Source organism: Genypterus blacodes, unplaced genomic scaffold (assembly GCF_046128005.1).
Source record: "Genypterus blacodes isolate CSIRO-AG114 ecotype Tasmania unplaced genomic scaffold, CSIRO-AGI_Gbla_v1 ptg000063l_1, whole genome shotgun sequence".
Classification (NCBI taxonomy): domain Eukaryota; kingdom Metazoa; phylum Chordata; class Actinopteri; order Ophidiiformes; family Ophidiidae; genus Genypterus; species Genypterus blacodes.
The window spans coordinates 1,117,053-1,137,352 of record NW_027466875.1 but is presented as its reverse complement, the minus strand read 5'-3'; the positions used below and the strand labels follow the sequence as shown (position 1 = coordinate 1,137,352).

At 42.8% G+C, this 20,300-nt stretch overlaps 1 protein-coding gene across 2 annotated transcripts in view; it reads right to left on the bottom strand.

The window, feature by feature from the left end:
• Positions 1-19,333, bottom strand: part of dnah5 (dynein, axonemal, heavy chain 5) — a 28,805-nt gene extending 9,472 nt beyond the window's left edge. Inside the window, exons 1-57 of one of the 2 annotated variants that reach the window (XM_076154825.1) lie at positions 19,277-19,333; positions 17,484-17,618; positions 17,164-17,253; positions 16,917-17,072; positions 16,608-16,826; positions 16,287-16,424; positions 15,943-16,119; positions 15,663-15,776; positions 15,394-15,498; positions 15,145-15,267; positions 14,827-15,042; positions 14,022-14,129; positions 13,846-13,931; positions 13,504-13,711; positions 13,248-13,364; positions 12,886-13,086; positions 12,665-12,745; positions 12,346-12,436; positions 12,050-12,195; positions 11,798-11,917; positions 11,389-11,674; positions 11,059-11,249; positions 10,868-10,961; positions 10,492-10,610; positions 10,109-10,185; positions 9,886-10,010; positions 9,413-9,648; positions 8,855-9,073; positions 8,671-8,733; positions 8,172-8,410; positions 7,905-8,052; positions 7,634-7,726; positions 7,299-7,498; positions 7,039-7,192; positions 6,612-6,775; positions 6,359-6,515; positions 5,999-6,211; positions 5,690-5,914; positions 5,415-5,587; positions 5,172-5,242; positions 4,819-4,926; positions 4,513-4,700; positions 4,205-4,399; positions 3,913-4,047; positions 3,675-3,782; positions 3,392-3,545; positions 3,127-3,273; positions 2,798-3,039; positions 2,452-2,628; positions 2,154-2,358; positions 1,931-2,073; positions 1,691-1,825; positions 1,454-1,576; positions 1,153-1,366; positions 822-1,045; positions 417-615; positions 166-338 (exon numbers count right to left, since the gene is read on the bottom strand). In XM_076154825.1, the coding sequence (XP_076010940.1) occupies positions 166-338; positions 417-615; positions 822-1,045; positions 1,153-1,366; positions 1,454-1,576; positions 1,691-1,825; positions 1,931-2,073; positions 2,154-2,358; positions 2,452-2,628; positions 2,798-3,039; positions 3,127-3,273; positions 3,392-3,545; positions 3,675-3,782; positions 3,913-4,047; positions 4,205-4,399; positions 4,513-4,700; positions 4,819-4,926; positions 5,172-5,242; positions 5,415-5,587; positions 5,690-5,914; positions 5,999-6,211; positions 6,359-6,515; positions 6,612-6,775; positions 7,039-7,192; positions 7,299-7,498; positions 7,634-7,726; positions 7,905-8,052; positions 8,172-8,410; positions 8,671-8,733; positions 8,855-9,073; positions 9,413-9,648; positions 9,886-10,010; positions 10,109-10,185; positions 10,492-10,610; positions 10,868-10,961; positions 11,059-11,249; positions 11,389-11,674; positions 11,798-11,917; positions 12,050-12,195; positions 12,346-12,436; positions 12,665-12,745; positions 12,886-13,086; positions 13,248-13,364; positions 13,504-13,711; positions 13,846-13,931; positions 14,022-14,129; positions 14,827-15,042; positions 15,145-15,267; positions 15,394-15,498; positions 15,663-15,776; positions 15,943-16,119; positions 16,287-16,424; positions 16,608-16,826; positions 16,917-17,072; positions 17,164-17,253; positions 17,484-17,618; positions 19,277-19,333 (8,805 nt within the window). Of the gene's footprint in view, positions 1-165; positions 339-416; positions 616-821; positions 1,046-1,152; positions 1,367-1,453; positions 1,577-1,690; positions 1,826-1,930; positions 2,074-2,153; positions 2,359-2,451; positions 2,629-2,797; positions 3,040-3,126; positions 3,274-3,391; positions 3,546-3,674; positions 3,783-3,912; positions 4,048-4,204; positions 4,400-4,512; positions 4,701-4,818; positions 4,927-5,171; positions 5,243-5,414; positions 5,588-5,689; positions 5,915-5,998; positions 6,212-6,358; positions 6,516-6,611; positions 6,776-7,038; positions 7,193-7,298; positions 7,499-7,633; positions 7,727-7,904; positions 8,053-8,171; positions 8,411-8,670; positions 8,734-8,854; positions 9,074-9,412; positions 9,649-9,885; positions 10,011-10,108; positions 10,186-10,491; positions 10,635-10,867; positions 10,962-11,058; positions 11,250-11,388; positions 11,675-11,742; positions 11,918-12,049; positions 12,196-12,345; positions 12,437-12,664; positions 12,746-12,885; positions 13,093-13,247; positions 13,365-13,503; positions 13,712-13,845; positions 13,932-14,021; positions 14,130-14,826; positions 15,043-15,144; positions 15,268-15,393; positions 15,499-15,662; positions 15,777-15,942; positions 16,120-16,286; positions 16,425-16,607; positions 16,827-16,916; positions 17,073-17,163; positions 17,254-17,483; positions 17,619-19,276 lie in introns of both variants that reach the window. The other variant, XM_076154824.1, reaches the window with a different exon arrangement.
• Between the last annotated feature and the right edge of the window lie 967 nt (positions 19,334-20,300).

The window sequence follows — 20,300 nt, the reverse complement described above, 5'->3', positions numbered from 1 at the left end:
ATTATTATCAAATTGAAGGTGTGGATACATATGAAAGAGTGATACATGAAATGCTTTAAATTGTATACTTGAATGTTAGGATAGTTAGTACAGATCACATACGTTTGTGGCTAAATTAAAAGGAGCCTCACACCAAATTCTGACTATTGAAGTGTGTATGTGTACCTTGATCAGGTGTATCATGGCATCCTGGAAGAAGACCGTGTTCATGCCGGTTCCCCTGATGCTCTCGTTGTAATGTCTCAGAAACATGTTCAGACTATTCCTCAAGCTCTCAAATGACTCAATAGGCTCATACACTTTGGGCAAGTCAGATTCTGAATCTTCTGGCTCGTCTCCTGAGATAGAATAAAGAGACATAGAAATTAAATGTCTTTGGAGACAACACAGCTCCAAAACTTTTGGTTGAGCCGTACCTGTAGCCTCAGGGGCATTTCGCAGAAAGTCAACAAAGTACGTGTCTTCTCCGTAGTCCACCAGGTCACTCAGGTCCTTTCCAAGCTCCTCGTCTACAAGGTTCACCAAGGCCTGGTCAAACCATTCCACATCTTTGGGCATCGTGAATCGGTCAGCTATCACACGTTTGCATTCATGTTTCCACAGTGTAATCAACACCTGGAATGTAAGTCAATCACAACATGATTTCTGGTGTCTTAGCTCAGGTGAAGACAAACAGACAGAAAGGCCAACAGATGAATACATGGTTTTGTTTAAGTTGTGTTTCTTTTCCTTTTCTGGAATCACAGCAAAGGTTTGAAGTCTATTATGGTTTTTGACTAAAGGGACAGACTGAATACTCAGCCCCACTTGAATGTTCTCACCTGGACCGAGTTGACCACCTCAGCAGTGGTATTTAGCATGCCTTGCCAAATTCTTGACAGATCCCGGAGGTTGAAGATGTAGTGGAACTTGGCCGGGGTTGGAAGCATCTTGACCTTCGTCATCTGCCAGAGAGAGCGAGTCATAGACACCAGGCGGGGCACAAGGCTGCGAACCTCATCAACGAAACCACGATGGGCGCAGTAGTGGCCCTCACCGACAACACCTGCGTTGGAGATAATAGGGTCCTTGTGGTTGGTTGAAAGGTCAAGGGTCGGAATGGGATCAATGCATTTCATTCTACTCAAAGAAACATGCACTGATTTTACCCACCAAATATTTTGTCTATGGAAGCGTTTGAGGGCAGAGTGCAGTTAAAGATGGAGAACTGCCTCTTCAGCCTCTGTGGGATGTCATTCCGTCCTCCTCCTGGATGGATCATAGCTGCCAGGAACTGGATGTCCACTATACTGGTGAACTCTCCCGGCTTCTCCAAAGTGTAGAAACCATTCTGTTCCATCATTTGCCGGACGATCTCATTAGTCACCTAAGATGAAACAGTTAATTTTATCTTATAAGTCACAAGCAAAACAAAGGATATATTTTGTATTTTTGTTCAGTAATGATCTCAGACCTGATCTCCCCACTCGTTGATCACAGGCATATTGATGTCATCTATGAATATGGACATTTTCTTCCCTGCTGGAGGTCCATAAGTGGTGCCCATCCGTTTATCCACATAGCTTTCTACCGTCCTCTAAGATGACAACAAAGAAGAACAAAGAAGGCAACAGAGGAAGATGATGATGAGCAAGATGTATTCATACTCAAACTATACTGACAGCCTGATGTGTGTGTGATTCTGCCTAACCTGGAACATGAGTGGTGTCGTGGCAGAGGAGAAGTTGAGACTCTTGCCGATGTGGTTCTCACGATCGTACTTTGACATGTAACCCTTGATGATCACCGTCTTGGCTGTCCCCTGTTCTCCGATCAGTAAAACAGCCTGTGGGAACAATGTAAACATTTCCTATCACTATTGACTCATTTGAGTGAATACATCTTGTTTACTTGTTAGTTTGCTTTTGTCCGTCTTACATCTAAACCTTACCTTGCCCTGCTTGGCGATGGTATGAATGAGGTAGTCTGTCCTCACATTGTCCACATTGGGAACCAAGATGGAGCCGTAGTCTGGGGTGAAGTCAGAGGGGTAGATGTATTCCTCTACTCTGGTGCTCCAGTGGACCCATTGACCTGGGAAGTAACAAATGTCCATGTGATCCCTCCGTACCTGTTGCACACGTGACAACATCTGCTCATCAATGCATACGCACCATCTGCTGAGACATGGTAGTCAAACATGGTGCCCTCACTGTCAGCTGCAATGTCTGGCAAGTTCAGTTGTATGCTTTCATTGCCTCTGAGCCAGATCTCCATCTTCCTCCGATCGTCTGGTTCCAGCAAAGCTCCAATGCTCCACATTAGGGCAAAGGCATACAACCGCTCCAAGTGCTCTCTGGTTAACTCATTACCATAGTCCTGTAGAATAAAAACCCATTTACCACCACGCCTGTGGACCTATGAAATGCTATGGTTTAATGAGAAAGAGTCCAATGAGTAGCACAGGCTTACCTTTGGTGACATGAGTCCCTGCAGCATGTTGATGCATTGCATGATGACAAAGGCCTCTAACATTTCCATCTTAAATTCCAGTGACTGCACACTGAAACGGTAGAGCTCAGGGAAGGAGGAAGAGAAGAGCTTCCTCAGCACCTCTGCCTCGTGGGAGGAATAGTTCTTCAAACAGCCCTGTGACCACCAAGCAGTTTGCTGTTAATTTCTATACAGATACATCAGTACCCTCTCTAGTGTAGTTTGTTTTCAGGAAAATTGTAGCTGATTGTAATATTGTAACACATCATCAATGTTAGAAATTGAACACATTTTTAATTCAAAGCGATGGACTGAGTTTATTTACCTCAAGTATAGGGCTCCAGTTCAGCACAGACGAGCTCATGAACACCATGCCATTGCGTGAGACGGTGGCTGGTGAGGCGTTGTCAATGTTATGTGGCTCAAAAACAACCTTACAGTTGGGTGCCATGGAGATACGGTCGCCGTTTGCCAGTGTGAGAGTCTTATTGTCATCCAACACTGAGTTTAGGTTCTCAATCCAGATGGCATCAACCGGTCCATCCAGGACTAACCAGATGTGCTCTCCTGAGAAGACAGAAGCAGTGCTTGAAATGTAACAGAATAGAAGCTTTCGGGCTTTATCCTCTGGTTCATTAACCTTTTTGTAATCACCTTTTTTGGCCCTCAGTGTTTTCCTCCAGAGTGTAGAGAAGATTCCATCAGTCCAGTCATTTGTGGCCACGTCTAGTTGACCAAACATCTGAGGTGCTGTGATGGCTTTGGGGTTCATGCGCATCTCTCTGTGGGGCTGACCGCACTCTGGGACACGTGAACACAACCCATCCAATATGAAACATCAACAATGATTCATAAATGAAAAATGTGTACACTGACTTTTCAAGGGAAAAAATGTTCAGAGTCTTCCATGTAGTCTTACCTGTCATGGCTCTCATCAGTGTGTGTATGCAGGTTGTCTTTCCAGCTCCACTGGGCCCCAGGGCCATCATGCCATGTCGGACCATCTGAGTCTCAAACAGCTGGATGACCTTCAGCTTCCACGGAGGGTGACTGATCAGACCAGCCGCTTCCACCTGAGGGATCACAGTCACTCACACAGGTAAGGAAAGAGACACACACACACACACCGTCCCTCTGTGCATGTTGGCCCCCATCTTATTTACTCTTCCCTCTCTCAAAAACACAGACATGGACCCTCCTACCTGTTTGTCAATGGCAGCCTCCAGTTCAGGGTAGCCTACTTTGTCAAGTTGAATGCCTGGAAAGAGGTCCTCAATCAGGCTGAGGAAGAGGGGCTCATCCTCATCGATCTAATAAGGACAAACACATCTTGGTTTTAACCACATCAGTGAGTGAGGCTTACACTGTGGAAGGTAAACTCACTTTCTATTGTATTGTATTGTATTGTATTCTATTCTGGCAACCATATTGTTCACTGACCAGCTTGGACAGGTTCATGTCCCTGAGGACTCTCATGACGATAGTGGACTCTGTGTCATTGGGGTTGGCTCGCTTGGCTGCTCCCAGAGTTCGCAGCACTGACAGGATGTTCCTCAGGCCAAAGTCATAGTGAACCTGCACAATCACAGAGGACATTTTAGATTCACTTGGTACCACCACTCTCCAACCAGGCTCTGTGAGAAGCATTTACATCATTTCTATGGTAAAATTAATACTAAATATCAAATATGCTCCTTAGTAACAGATCCATTTAGTCTCTGGATTCTTTTACCTGCTTGGAGAGTTGCTCCTCACATAGCTTGTAGAGGGTAAAGAACTTGCGTGCCAGCTGTATGTTGTCTATGAACCCACAACTGGCCAGTTTCACCCTGATGATGATCTGACGGTCAGGAACCATCATAGCCACAGAGCGGAAGTTGATCTTCAGGTTCTCAGGAAGCTCCTGGCGACCAGCATAACCCGGGTTCTGATTAGATTTGGAAAGAAAAAAATAGTAACTGTAATTCAGTTCATACTATAATTACACTTAATCTGTAGAACACGAACATAAACAATTTAAATCTCAATTTTCTTACTGACCATAGTGAGGAAGATGCCAAACTCTGGGTTCATATCCACATTGTCTCCATCAGTGAAGATGAAGTTTTTGCTGCGTTCCTTCTTGCATCTGAGCACAATAGAAATCTGCTGGGCGGCCACCGACAGAACCGGGAGGTCAATGCGGTTGAATTCATCAAAACAGCCCCATGAACCAGACTGAGCCAGGCCTGCACATACACACATGTCAAAATGTCTTCATTATAACTTCACACAATCCCTTCAGTCCCATTATGGTGTAGCCAGTTAGGTTACATCATTATGGCCCTTCATCTTTCCATTTCTTACCTTTGAATATTCTCCCCAGACCTCTGAAGTCCATCTGGTCAGAGCAGTTGAAGACCACAACATACTTTCCCAGACAGCGACCCATGTCCTTAATGGTCTCTGTCTTACCTAAGGACAAACACAGGTTGGTCACATCTTTAAAAAACAGATGAATTTGACGTTTTTCCCTTTTTTTCTGATATTATGCACAAGACCGAACTAAATGAACCTACTAACTGACTTAAGAACGCAAGATGAAATAGATGTGGTTATGGACATTTTTGACAATAAATTTCTATGTTTGTTAACTGGAATTTATAATCAAAGCTAAATAGAGTCTACGGATAAATTTCCCATCTGGGTGTCACTTTTACCTGTTCCTGCAGGACCAGCAGGAGCTCCTCCCATACTCATACCAAGAGCCTGGGCGAGGGTGATGTAACACCTGGTGAAACACACACACACACACACACACACACACACACACACACACACACACACACACACACATACACACATACACACATACACACACCCCAAAAATGAACTTAAAGTCACACATTCTAAATGGCTCTATTAGTTGCTGTGCTCTATTAGGTCCTCATCTGTCACCTTACCTGTCAGTCAGCGGCGTAATAACGAGCCTTTCAGTGCAGCCCAAGAATTCGTTCTGATAGACAAAGTTGACATCTGTAATGTTGATGTTCATCCTGTCCGAGTCCTCGTTGAAGTAGAAGCGGCACTGTTTCAGCCACTCGAAGTCACTAGGGCTTTTGACATGCAGGCGGCACTAGATGGAGAACAGAACACAAAGAGTAAGAGAAACTACAAGAAAAGAAGAGAAGAAAGACAAAACTCATATTCTCTGACATCACTTTGCTTTCATACTAACCAGGTCATCAAATATATCCCTCTGGTGGACATGGATGGTGATGAGAGTCTCATATTTGGTCCTCTCTACGTCCCCGAGGTCTTTTGTAGTCATGTCAATCAGTGTGTTGAGCAGATCAAGGAAGAACTGGTTGGTTTTGGCCATAATGCGCCGATCGTTCCGGGCATTAGAAAGCGCGTTCTCAGAGTCTCTCGTCCAAATCATCTGAATACCGAGCAAGCCCACCTGGATCAAAGATGAAGATGAAGAATGTTCTAATCACACCATAACAAGAGAGTCCATTGTAATAAAGCAATCGATTACACCCACCTGAGCAGGGAAGGAGTTAAGGAAGTCGATGAAGAGGAAGCCAGGCTCCTGTATGGCGAGGGCAGCGTTCCGAATCACTAGATGCAAAGATCTCTGGGATTCCTTCAGCAGAGCATTGAGCCAAACCTCCACGTTCCCCTCTGCAGTAACCGGACGCTCCAGCTCCACTGTCTCGCCTTCCCGTGATGATACAGCCAGCATGCGGTCGTATATCTGACAAAGGTGTTTTGTTGATTAGAATCCATTTTTTTCTGCTCACTGATTCAATTATGAACCATTATATTTTTCATGGACTTTCAGCTCTACAAAACATTGTGTCAAATGGTTTGTGGGCCTCAAACATGGACTTGTTCTTTACACCTTTTCGTGAAAGCGGACGCATTTAATATTGTCGAAGATGTTGAGGAGGTGGGCCTGGATGGTGTGGGAGTCTGAAGCCTGGCCTAGGATCTCCAGCAGGGCCGCGTCAGAGACAAAGAAGAAACGAGGGAACATCAAGCGCTTCTTCTCTAAATAGCTGTTTGAAAGCACAAACAAAGCACGAAACTATAACCTGCAATATTCAGCAGGGGAAAGACAACACACACACACACACATTCACACACATTCTCACCCTGTAAGTGACTTCTGACAGATCTCCAGCTGTTCCAGGAGGTGAGGAAGCAGCTGTCCCATGGTCTCGTCTCCCACACATGACTGCACAACATTGGGTATCTCGTGGGCTCGAGTCATAATCTTCACCCACGTTTTGTCAATGTTGGAGAAACGTTTCGCCTCCTACAAAAAGAGATGAGTCGATTGTTCATCTGATCAGGTTGTAATAAAATAAACACATACAAACATAGGATACATATACTGTACATTGATTAAGCTGAATGTCATGTGGCTGTGATTCAAACAGGTTCTATATTAACCTGGTTTCCCATTAGGATTAAGCGATATCTAATCAAGTAAGAATGGGATTTTGTTATTTTAAAAAATTCACACATAAACACTTTGGATTACAGAATTGAGCATTAATATTAATGAATATATTGTACCTTAGGTAGCTGTTTAGCAATGTCTCCACCCACAAACACAGCCTCCAGGTAGATCCAGAGGTTCTGCACAGTCATCCAGTTCTCTATGATTATTGTGGTGTTGGACAGATTCTGGACCCACTTCTGAATCTGGGCCTTAAATGGGGTGTTGTACCTGGGGAAGGAGTCGAATCATCGTAAAAATCTTTTATTATATGACACAATGACAATCTTTTATAGCTTGTGTGATTTCTGTGATTTAAAGTCATGTGCCATGTCACCTGTTGCTCATAAGAGAACCCAAAACCATCAGACTGTCCTCCATGCTGGTAATGATCTCTGACGTGCTGTCTCCTCTCAGCAGCAGCTCTCCACGGGTCTTAAAGTTGGCAAATGTGAAAGTCTTGGCATCCCACTCTGCGATCACCTGCCTCAGCTTCTGCTCAATGTCTCGCTCTTTCACCGCACCGATGCAAATATCCTGCATAAGAAACAACAAAACCACAAAGTAAAGACAAAACAAAGGTAGCCCAGTAACATTTAAGTGTATTTAGTATAAATGGTAGTTCTATTACTAATATTTGTATCATGTATGACTCTTATGTATCATTCTTACCTCAAGCTCCTCTTTATACTTCAGCAGAGGGGCCTCCATAATGTTGCGTAGCTTGAAAGTGTCAGTCTCCACTTCAAAGGTATCTCCAGTCACCTGTGCCATGAACCAATAATTACGTTGTCGAGTAATTATAACCCATATAGACTAAGCCAGGCATGAAAAGGCCAAAGCACAAAATGATACCATATGACCGAACTAGTAGTTGTTGTTCTTGGTAACTTGAGTTAACAAGTTGAATTATGGGCCTTGGGTGATAAACCTGCTAACTGACCTCTGTTATCCTCTTCCAGTGACGCATCATCATGGCTTTGTTTGTCATGAGCTCCAGCAGGGGGCAGCACTCACTGAAATCATCTATAGTTTTCTTTAAATCCAGAAAGGCCTGCCAATCCTTCAGGGCGCGGGGCAGCTTGCGACATCTACAAGAACGAATTTTCATATAGCAATGAAAGAGTTTTTAATCCAACTGGTCCTTTTCGTTTACTTCAATGACGTTTATTAAGATGAATGTTACAGTAAATAAGGAGGCTTCTGTTACCTGGTCTGGAAGTCCAGCAGCTCATTGTTGATCTTCTCTATGTGGATGTCAGCCCAGAGGATGTCGTCGTAACCATTGACTGTTTTAATAACATTGTTGTACAGGCCGTACAACTTCTGCAACAGTGCCAACTGCTTTCTAATATCCAGCAGCTGAGGATGCTGGGTAACAGGAAGACCAAAGAGCTCCTCTCCACCTGTGTAGGTGATGTACTTCCTGAACAGGTTGTCAAAACGATTCTGACGGACAAGAATAAAAACAATGTAGGCAAAACTTAGATTGACTTTAAAATACATGTAAAGGAAAAAATCTTATCAGATAAAGACGAGCACATGATAATCCTTTTATAAGACAACAAAAAGTTTTCTGCCTTCTAAGCCTTCATCGTTATGGGTTCTGAATAATATACAATAAACACAAACTAAATAAACTAAGACTATAATGTCTAACAATTAATAATGATAATAGTAATTTGTTATTCTCAGACTGAGTACCACACCTGAAACATGCTGAGTCTATCGCTGGCGTCTTGAGGAGCGAGTCCCACCACCATTGGTCCATCCTGCAGTCAGGAGGAATAAAGCAGCTCATGTCCACAGGTACCAGTCAGTGTGTAAATGATGCACCGTAACTGAATTTGTTCTCTCTTGCAGTCTTTAAATCTTTATTTTCTCATCTTTCACCTTCTCATAGTCCTGGTAGAAGTGTCGGCAGTCTTCCACAAAGGTCTCTACGTTGCTGGCCAGCTGTCCTCTGAACCTGGGCTGCAGGCTCACCAGGTTGTTCTGCACCTCGGTGGATTTGAACAGCAGCTTCTCCCAGGTGTATCGCAGTGTGTCCACCTTCTCCGCCTCTTCTTTTGCAACTGACAGCTCATATTTATTGAGCATTGCATACGACTCCTGTGAGGAACAAAGGTATGTGTTTGAAAGGGGGACATATTCTGAAGCATCTATCTCACATTGACACAATTTCGGCAACTACACGGACAGAACTATGCAATATAGAGAAATCAAATACATCAACCCAATAGCTATTAGGTCAGCAGAAGCACTGAACATGTAAGTTTGTCACTTTCTGTATTCTTTCTGCACTGCTGATGAACTTTCATTACTCATCATCATCTGCAATACTGGCACGATTTAGATACTTTCATAAACACAGCTGAGAGGCTTTATAATATCCACAATATGATTTCTCACAGTGAGCAGCAGATGATGGACAGTAAAGCTGCATTGTACCTCTATGGGTGCAACTTGAAAGTCAATGGCTATTTGATGCTCTCTGATGTCTTTGAGTGCTGCCATGGCAATGCGAATGTCATCCAGGTCTTTGATTGGCCGATTCAGTTTCTTTCCCGCTTCATCTACAAAAGCAAAGATCTGCTCCATCTCTGAGCGATATTTCCTTTTGCTGTACAGTCCATAGTCCATCATCCAGCTCTTTGTTTCAGCTGTGAGTGACATCTTCAGCGCCTCTGGTTTGAAAAATAAAAAACACAGGTGAGGAAAGATGAGAGTTCAATATTCAATTCAGTATTTCATCATCTCACATCAATGATTTCAAAAATTCACTATACTGAAAAAGCAAGACAATGATGAAGCTGAAGCTGAAGCTGTGTGAGTAAATCAGAAAGTGCTTTTCTAATCGCAATGATCACCATGAATACATGCATGAATCTGTTCTAGAGAATGATATTCCACGAGGGTCTGACCTGTGAATAGAGCCAAAGCTCCTACAATGATGAACTCTGGCTCAGAGTTGATCTGCAGCTCCAGTTGTCGGTAGTAACGAATCTGGCTCTCAAACTCTGACACCAAGTGACTCCCCTCGCTGAAACTGAGGAGACAAAACCAAATCCCCAAGTTCATTGTGACTTCATACTCGCAAACAAGAAAATGTCCGATAAGGGACTGAGTTCACTGAGTTCACTGTACCTCTGCATAGTTTCCTTACGGTCTTTCTTCCAGATATGATGGTAACAGCTGAAACGTTGTAGAGCAGCTGTCACATTCTGGCATAACAAAAAATAAAGAAGAATAAGCAGAAAGTATGAAAGTATGAAAATTCTGATTTGGCATATTTTTGCTTATTCTAGTATTTAAATTAAAATAACATGTGTATCTGAATAAAACCAATACTTTAAGAGGGATATCCACTAATTTCAACTTTTACTTTTCTCTTATTTATGTTTGACAAATTTGTAACACAGAAATGTTGGAAAGTGAAAATGAAAGAATCACACAAGTATAATGTGCTTCAATGAAAATTCCCTGTAAAATGAAAGTCTTTGCTCTGCTCTCAGGTGGACCATCAGCACCTTTTTGGCAGAACTGATGGAAGTGCTGAGGACAGACACCAGCTTGATGATCTCCATGTTCTCAGACACACTCTTGTAGTGGTTTCGAACTTGGAGCGGAACGTCCTGGATCACAGCCGCTGACATGTCTGAGGCACTGCCGTCTGGAACGGATGGATTGGAGGAAATGAAACAGACTGTAGGACAACATGAGAGAGTTGGAGCGTTGTAGAACAATAATTCACAGGTAGGTCACAGAAGCCACAGAAAGCTGAATGAATAAATTACTGTGAGGTCAAAATGGACACAAGTTTGAAGTTTTAGGTGCTTCATGTTGGTTTTGAGCACAGATATTTGTAATTAGATAGATAAGATGGTGTATGTTCCCTCATCGTACCAGCAAGGCTCTTTTGTGTCATATTTCCGTCCTCTGATTCACCCTCTGCATTGTCCCATTTCACAGCTGTCAATTGCCTTGCATGCATCTTTCTCTGCAAAACAGGAAACATACAGAAATGTGGAGAGTGACAGAGTGGTAATATTAATGTTGTCACTTGTAAAAGAAACCTAAACGGTGGGATCACACACAAGCGTTTCCTGTACCTTGCTCCACTGGCCGACTCCCTTGCTGACGCTGACCACACACTCTACAGCCCTGTTCACAGCCTGCTGGACCTCCTGCAGTGTTGGCACAATGATGATGTCAGGGATGGAGAGGTTCACACTGACTTTGAAGATTGGCTCTTGGTCGCTCCTCTTCTCATAACCAACAGACTCAGCTACAGGACAGAAAAGCAGTGATGTATTAAGACAAGATTGAGATGTTGGACAGTTTATGGGCTCACTAGACCAGGACAGAACAGGCAAAAACCAGTCTAAAAGCATTCAAATCAGCTGAATAACTCGTATGAGCCCCACCGCAGAAAAGCAACAGGGATGTGCCATGGATGCGCTTGCGTAATATCTCCAAGGTGTTCCGTGTCAGCTTGATCAAAGCATCCACATTTCTGAGGTTGAAGTGGGATATGAGCTGCTCAGTTGCCTCCTCCATCATCACCACCTCCTTGTTCCTCTTCCTCATCAGGGGGGAGGCGGGGCCGATACTGGCTGAAGGGCGAAAGGTGTTTCTAGTGAAGCCACGGTCCTCAGATCTGCGCTCGTCTTCACCTGAGATATAACCAGTGATGCAATTACATATATAGTTCTTCTAATTTACTATCTACTGAATGGTTTGTGTTTTTTAATGTCCCATTATGAAAACTGCAAGCATACCATCACTCTCCATGTGGTCCAGGGTTTTGCTCTCAGTGCTGCTTCTTTCCTCAGCCTTCTCCTCCTCCTCCTTCTTACTGTGGTCAGACTCCAGCATGTTGATCAGTTCGTGCACTGCCTCTTCTACAAGTGAGTTCTTTGTGTTCAGGCTCTGGGCTTGTTTTATACACAACTCCTGTAAATACAGATATAGATATAATATCACCATTGTATTATAGTGACAGATGGTCTATCACATACATTTTTTAAGCTATATAAAATACATGTCAAGTATTAATTGAGATCAAAGACTCGTGTATTTCCTTACCATGGTGGTCTGAACAAACTCTTCACAGGTGACAGGGTCGTCCTCTGGCAGAGCACACAGTGTGGATCTGCTCATCTCCTCCAGAACATCAACTATCCTGAACTTCACAAAGTCATTCACCCGGTCCATCAACAGCTCCAGGTCAGCTGGAGAGAGAGCAGACGGCAGAGGGGAAGAGAGAAAGAGAAGAAGACCAATAATGTGGAGGAGGACAAGATGTAAGTGTAAGACTAACTTATATGGAAGTTCACACACACACACACACACACACAAATCTTGATTGCTTTTATGCTCACCCAACTCTTTGTTGATGCAGCCGAGGTAAATATCGATGTTCAGTGATGTCCAGTCTAGGAGGATCAAACCTGGCCATATAGCCTCATCCACCTGTAAAGGCACAGGTACACATTGTTGCTGCTGTAAATGCCGTCTCATCTCATCATAAATTCATGGATTTTCATACATCACATACACACAGTATAAGACTATTACATATGTGTATCCAAGCCAAGAAACAAGGATTCTCGTCTGTCCTGAACCACGTCTATTCCATCAAACTATGAATATAAAACAGAAACACTTTTGATGTGACTTCATTTTGAAACCTAATCTCACCTTGGCTACATGCGGCGTGGCCAGCTGTTCAAAGATCGCTGGAATCTTGGCCCGCACTCTGGTGTTCTCATTCAACATTAACTGGAAGGAGAAAGACGTTAACATGATTTGTGTTTTTATTCCCAGCAGTATTGGATCATTTTGTTCAATACAGATCAATATTGAACAAATCAATCATTATTGTACAATCGAAATGTCAACCGATGTCTTATTTCTCCCACCTGCAGTCTGTCATAGTTGTTCTTCAGCGTTTTCTCTTTCCGCAGCAGCAGGGCAGCAAACTGTGGGATCTCCAAACTCATGCTGGTCATCAGTTTTGCTTCCTTTAGCTGAGTCCATATCTCTGGTTCCAAGTTGACATATAGCTTCCTTGTGCCTGGATGCCTGACCAGCAGAGTGGCCTTCAGGCCCTCTCTGGCATCCTTCATCTGAGGAGGGGAGATCAGGGAAGGTTTGGATTGTTTATTGAGAGTTTGTGAGAAAAATGAGAATGCAGAAGTGAGAGGAAGAGGGAAGAGCAGAGGAAACATTAAAACAGAGGACAATGAGGAAGGGAGGAAGCATTGTTCTCTTTTTCACTCACCTCACTTTGCGTCCAATTGTGATAAATGTGCACCTCGTACTCCACCAGGACGGTAGCTAGTTTGTTATACTTCCTGATGACTGGCTTTGCCTCTGGTGTGGATAGAATCTCTGGATGCTGAGCAGGAAGAATATTGATATCAATATGATGAAGAAGGGAAAATGTGAATTGTTGCATAAGGATTACAAAGCGTGTTATAATACTGACACTGATGGATTGTAACTGGAAGCTCTTTAAGTGTCACATTCAGGATTACCTGTTGTAAGAGCTCCATGGGGCCGTGGATCTTTCTGTACAGCAGTCGTGCCCACACAATTCGGCCTGCAACAGGCGGCAGGTCCCAGCCAATGGGGGGCTTCGCTTTCTCCTGGTTGTAGATGTGGGAGATCCTTTCGATTTCCTCACCAAACTTCTGTAGTATGAACTTATACTTCTCCTCAATGCCAAGGTTTGGAATGCCCAGTCTGTTTACAGCGAGTCAGAAAAATGGAAACAAATGGTCAACATTAGAATGAGACCATGACTAAAAGCATCTACAACAGATCAAGCACAAGCAAATACAGAGCTGCTCACTGGATGTCAATGACAGCAATGTTACCTTTCATATGTCTTCAGCTCTGTCAGAGCTCTCTCCGTGTTATGGATTTCCTCCAGTGTGCTGTGCATGAAAGACCTCAGCTGATTCTAGAAGCACACAAACAATGATAGAAAGTGCTGTTAAGGCACTGTGGAGTGACAGTTTGACATGTTATGACAAGTTAATGGTAAACTTACATGGAGCTCAGTGGTGCTTTTACAGAATTCACCATAGTCCACATCAAAGTCTGTTCGTCTGTGGTCGAGGAAACTGTATTGCTTGGTCTTCATCTTCACCACAATAGCCTGGTAACACACACACACACAAACAGACACAGAGAAACCAGAATTCATGTTATTATATCAGCTCTATACTTTTTCAAGCCCTCTCGATGTTTGTGTTTGTTTTAGGGGAGCGTTGTTGTGTGTGAGGGCTGCGTGGAGGACAGATCGGTCATTTAACACCACATTATATCTTTACACTGTGGCACAACGGTCAACTTCTACTAAAGGAGACGTCTTAACCTATGTTTGTAGAGTTAGTTGGACCATGAAGTTGATAGCATGTGAAATGAAGCTCTGAACAATCACAGGCCCTGTTTGTATGGAGTTGCATGCAGTTAGTAATGTCATATTATTTAGTAGGATGTACATATTAATGTCCATGAGTTTTATTATTGTATGTTGTCAGTTATTAGGATGGATCATGCACCACTACAAGGTGAAGCCTGTGGTTAGACATTACCTCCCATTTTCCCTGCATTTCTGCAGTCTGTCCATCCATGGAAGCAGAACAGAAAAGACAGCAAAATACAATACCCACAATTAACATGATTTATTATTTACATTAACAGACACCCTGATTCATAGACAGGTTAAGGCAGTAATCACTCTCATGCACAGCCCAGAGCTCCTGATTCATAAATCAAATACAAACACAGACATTTCAACAACAGATGGGATTCTTATCCGAGTGGTCCAAAAGATAAAACAGCCCACCCACCTGGAACCTAGTGGCTCGGGTCTCCAGTCCCTCTATCTTAGAGTTCTGAAGTGCAGAGTACGTGGAAATGGTGCTGAACATTTCCAGGATCTTTTCCAGTCGTCGCTGGAATATGTCAAACTTCCCAAACAAGTACATTTCGCTGAAGTCAAATTGTTTCTCTGAGGGAGTCTTCTCCAGCCTCTCCTTGACCTCCTGAAAATTACGCTGGTACTCCTACAGGGCAGACAAGAACCATCAGCTATCATTTTATTTGACCTTATATAAAGATTGAAACTAATATATTGTACTAAACAAGCCAATATGCTGGATCAATACCTGGTTGAGGTGGATAGCAGCTCTGATCTTATCCACTACATGTTGCTGAGGCTGGTCCCATATTGAAGCGGTGCTGTTATTAGTGATGTAGGCCTTACAGGACGTTATCATCTGGTTTGTCACCTGGAGATGGAAACACACATGAAGAAAGGATGTACAATGCTCACATCAGCTTGTTTTAATATCTCACTGATGATTGTACATCCCCCTGCAGGATTCCTGCTCCAGCTCAGTGACGGACATCCCTACCTTGACGCAAAGTGATGTAATCATTTCAGACGTGTCGTAGTTGGAGATATTGTGAATCATCCTGATGCCGTCGATCAATCCTGGGATTGCATCCACCATCGACACCTGGAGGGAAACAACCGTGCTCACAAGTTGGTAAGTACAGCTTTCCTGTCTATTTGCATGTACTTGTACTTTTACACAAGTGAGGCTCTCAAAAAGGTTAAATATAGATTCAATACTTCAAATTCAAATGCAAAACATGTAGCATTACTGAGCCATGTTCTTACAGGGTCTCCATTGTAAAGAGGGTCACAGAGCTTCTCCAGGTTGTGGAGGTGGCTGACATTTTCTTTGGCCTCGTTGACTGTAGTAGTGATCCTGGTGTCCAGTTCCTGCCATGACTGCAAGGAGAGCAAAGTTTAAATGAATTCATGAAGCTGGAGCAAATTCAACATCGTAATCGAAGTTTTCATGCCTTCAACTTTGGATTAGAACTCACTGAAAGAGCTGTTCAGTCGAATCATAAGTACTAAAACCTTTTTGAGGGGACCAGTGGTCATTTCATACCTTGATGAGTTTAGATTTAGCAAACAGCAGCACACCCAACACAGCCTTCACGTCAGCTCTCTTGAGTTGATCCAACAGGTAGCTGAAGCGGCACATACGTTTCTTCCAGTAGTACAGCTCATCTCTGGGGCCGAGGTCATCTGCATCCTTCCTCAGCTGCTCGCTTTCATTCAGAACCTGCAGGAAGATGTTCATGTACTGCAGCTCCACTAATCCATTTTATTTGGTTTGGTATTTACGATGGTTTTTGAGTTTGGAATTTTGAGGTTTGAAATGCAGATTTTCTAGATGCTCCTTTTTTCAGCTTTTTTGGGAGATAACTCATAACTTTGTAGAGATGTCACCTGTTCTATTTGTTCCATCCAGACTTCCATACTCTCCTCCATTTTCTCTGTGGTCTCTGAGCTCTTGGACGCTGCCGTGTAGTCTGATGGAGTTTTCAGCATCTGCAGGTCGAACGTGTCAAACTCTTTCAAAGTCACCTGAGGGGAAAGATGAGATGGTTTCATTTTGCAGCAGTGCCTTCAATTAACTTGCATACATAAACGTATCATAGATTTAGTCAACAATCTTGTATGTTTGCATTTCAGACAATTGTGAATTAAATAACTCTATTGATTTATCCTGATCAGCACAATTTCTATATGATGTGAATGTACTTTCACCTTTTCTTTGAGATTCTCTTGTGCTCTTGCCAAAAAGGACACAAAGCTCTCCATTGAGTCCATGTAGTCCTGTTTGACAGTCTGGGCCTGAGGCTTGGACAGGTCTCCCCAGCCGTGGTTACTGTTCCTCAGGGCCGGGATGAAGACTTCAGAGAACAGCTGCTCCACACTTTTCAACAAACCGCCCTCAGTTGTATCCAGCATGTTGAAGTTTACTTCCTGGATAGAGACGGTTCAGCATAAACATCTGCAGTTTTAATAATAACACCATAACAATAAATAACACCAAACTAACAAAGATGGACTCACCCTGTGTATGTTCTCAGAGGTGATAGCCTTAAAATTGTTTGCTCTGATGAAGAACACACACACTCCGGTGAGTGGCACATCCTTCCCATCTGTCACAAACACTTTCTTTCTTTGATCTTGGGCACCAAACTGGGAGGCACCCGAGGTCGTCGCTGCTGATGTCGGGACTAAGAATACACGACATAAGACAACCACTCCTCCTTATTCAGCACAAATATAAGTTAAATAATGACATATTGTTTTTCCTGTTACCTGCTTCTTGTGTCTCAGTGTCCTGATGGTAGAACATGAGGGAGAGCTTTCCATCAACCACAAAGAGCTGCTCCATGTGGTCAATCTGAGAAAGAACACTGCAGTCAGACTCACCTGTAACCTTCAACTAATACATTATTGTATTCAGAAACTAACAGTAACATGCAAATACCATAACTGTGCTTATTAAAGAATTCAGAGCACCAATCCTGCAGCTTTTTATACCAGCACACCTGTTACACTACACTGCAGTATGGTTTACTTAAACAAAACAGTAATATCTGAGAGAATTTGTTTCACACAAAGCCTCCGTACCTGTTTCCCTTCCAGCATATCATCCTCCACATCAGCCTTATCCAGGCCCAGACACGCAGCCACAATGCTGAGCACGTAGTCATGTCGTCCATCCAGCTGGGCTCGCTTAGCCTCACGCTCCTCTTTTAACTTGAGCTTAAGACAAAACGAAAACGAAAACATCTAAATGAGACAGGTGGGCATTGAGGTTACATGGATTTCATTTAATTCCAAAATAAATCATGAAGTTAACCCAGTTCCTGATCGCCCATATTCAGTAGAAGAAAGCAAGTACTGTAAGGAATACTGTACGCAGCAACCTCATGCTCAAATACTGACATCACAAAGCTACGACACATTCCATCACATACTTGGTCTGTAGCGTTCTGGACACTGGAAATAACAGATGACAGAAGTTCCCATCTGGTCTCCAACGTTGCATCAGACATCATTTAGTAATCCATTTTTTAAAACGCAGTTATGTTCAGTTTTTAGTACACTAACATGAAGAAAAATAATGCTAGTATTTGACTTATAAGCAATCTATCACATAAGTAGCTCTGCAAAAGACTGAGAATATCAAAAAGCGAAGCCAATATTCAGGAAGGTAAAATGTACATTGTCAATATTGTCTTCCTACTTTTGATAATTCTGTATCTTCTCTCTTCTCTCTATGCTCACAGCTTCCTTATTAGAATGATTGACCACAAACACACCCAGCTGAGGATGATGGGGCACTAAAGCCGCCCACAGTGGGTTGCCAGGTTCTGCTGCTTAGTAACACAGGAACAAGTCCAGCTAATAAATTAAATCAGACCTGCTGTTTCATGGTACGTTGACTGCAAGATGCATTCAACCCTCTCAGTCATTCCAGCACCAACCAGCAGGGGTCACTGTTAGATTGCATTTTGGGACATTTGGAACTGAATGTCTCTTTACAATATATTGAACTCAACCTTAATGGAAAAATAAACACACACAGTTGCACACACACAGTTGCACACACACAGTTGCACACACACACAGTTGCGCACACACACACACACAGTTGCGCGCACAAACACACACACACACACACACACACAGACACACACACACACACACACACACACACACACACAATTGCTCACATCACAAGTCTAACATAAATCGCTTGCCAAGCAAACAGTTGCTAACCAACCAGCCACATCACACCTTTGTATTCCAGAATAAGCAAACAACTTCAAGCTTCAGCTCAGAGACAAACAATACAGGCACACATCACAATACAATGTAGTGCAGATGAGCAAACCTGTCATGACTGAATACAGCACAAGAAACCAATAAATATGAAAGCTAACATTAGCAGATTCATACATAACACACACACATTTAATGTGGCACCTAACAGACACTCAACACTGTGAGAGACTTTTGTAATTCAGACAACGCTACAAGCTTTCAAAGACCAGCACAACCTGGCATAAGAATACAGTGAGATATGGTGAGAGTGACACACACACACACACACACACACACATTTGGAACTGAAGAACACAACAAAACAGCTATGAGAACAACGGTAAATTGAAAATATCACCTAAGAGTCAATTCAATTGAGATATTAAGAGGCCATCTCCCAATTTGTAAGTGAATTACAGAAAATATTGCAATTGGTCCATTCAAATTCAAATCACACAATGATGAATAAAATATGCTATCTGAGGCATTATTTCACATAACACATGTTAACTACATGAACAGAGAGTGGAAATGAGAGTGGACACCCAAACCACACCTGATCAGAAGCACCAGAGCTGCACACACTCTCTTACCTGAAGGACCTTGAACACAGTTTGCTTCCAGAGATTTTTTGTAAATATCTGAGACATGACAGCTGCTCACCAATCATTTTCTAGACCATGACACCTTGTGACATTCCCTCTACACAGGGGATGTGCACGCTCTGCCTAGATAAGATGACTCCTATCAGACTGTCAGGGAGGAGCACACTGTGTGTGTGTGTGTGTGTGTGTGTGTGTGTGCAACAGCCACATGCTTCAACACTGCATGAGATAGATCACATCCCCTCTGAGCTATTCAAGCCACAAACACAGGCAGCTATACACACTGAGGGACCACACAAATATATAGGAATACACACAATATTACTTATTGTTATTATTAATACACACATACATGGACACATGAACTACACACTCCCATACTAATCCCACATATTCATTTGCAGATATACATACATGTATACATGCAGACACATAACGGACACAAATATATACTCTATATTTATATAAATACTACCTAAATGGCCGTCTCATCCCACTTTGGTGTAACTGCATGTGGCAAAGACAAGTCAAACATCTGTAATAACTAATAATGCTTTTAAATATGTTGAATGTATATCATAGCATATTTCTGAATAATAACCAACAAGATCAACTAGACTTGCAAGTGACAAAGGATTAAACTTTGGGAATGTTTGAAGGTTTTGGAGTATTTTAAGTATTTGCACTCTAATGATGTGGCTTTATGATCCTTCTCTTCGACATTTATCATACTGAGACTGAAACAAAAGGTCGGCACGGCAACAACACATTTTCCATGACCACATCTTAGCTTTGGCCTCGGCCTATAAGACACATTCTCATGTAAACACTCCCATCTGTTTCCTGAATCCTGTGACATTAAGGATTGATTGCATTTGGCTAGATAACGAAGCAGCCAAGTAGTGTGTAACTTCAGAAGTCTTGGGTCACCTTACCTTGTTTTGATAGTCTGGCTTAAAGTGCAGCATTGTCATCAGTCTTTCACGCTGACGCTTCCTTTCAAGTCATTCCA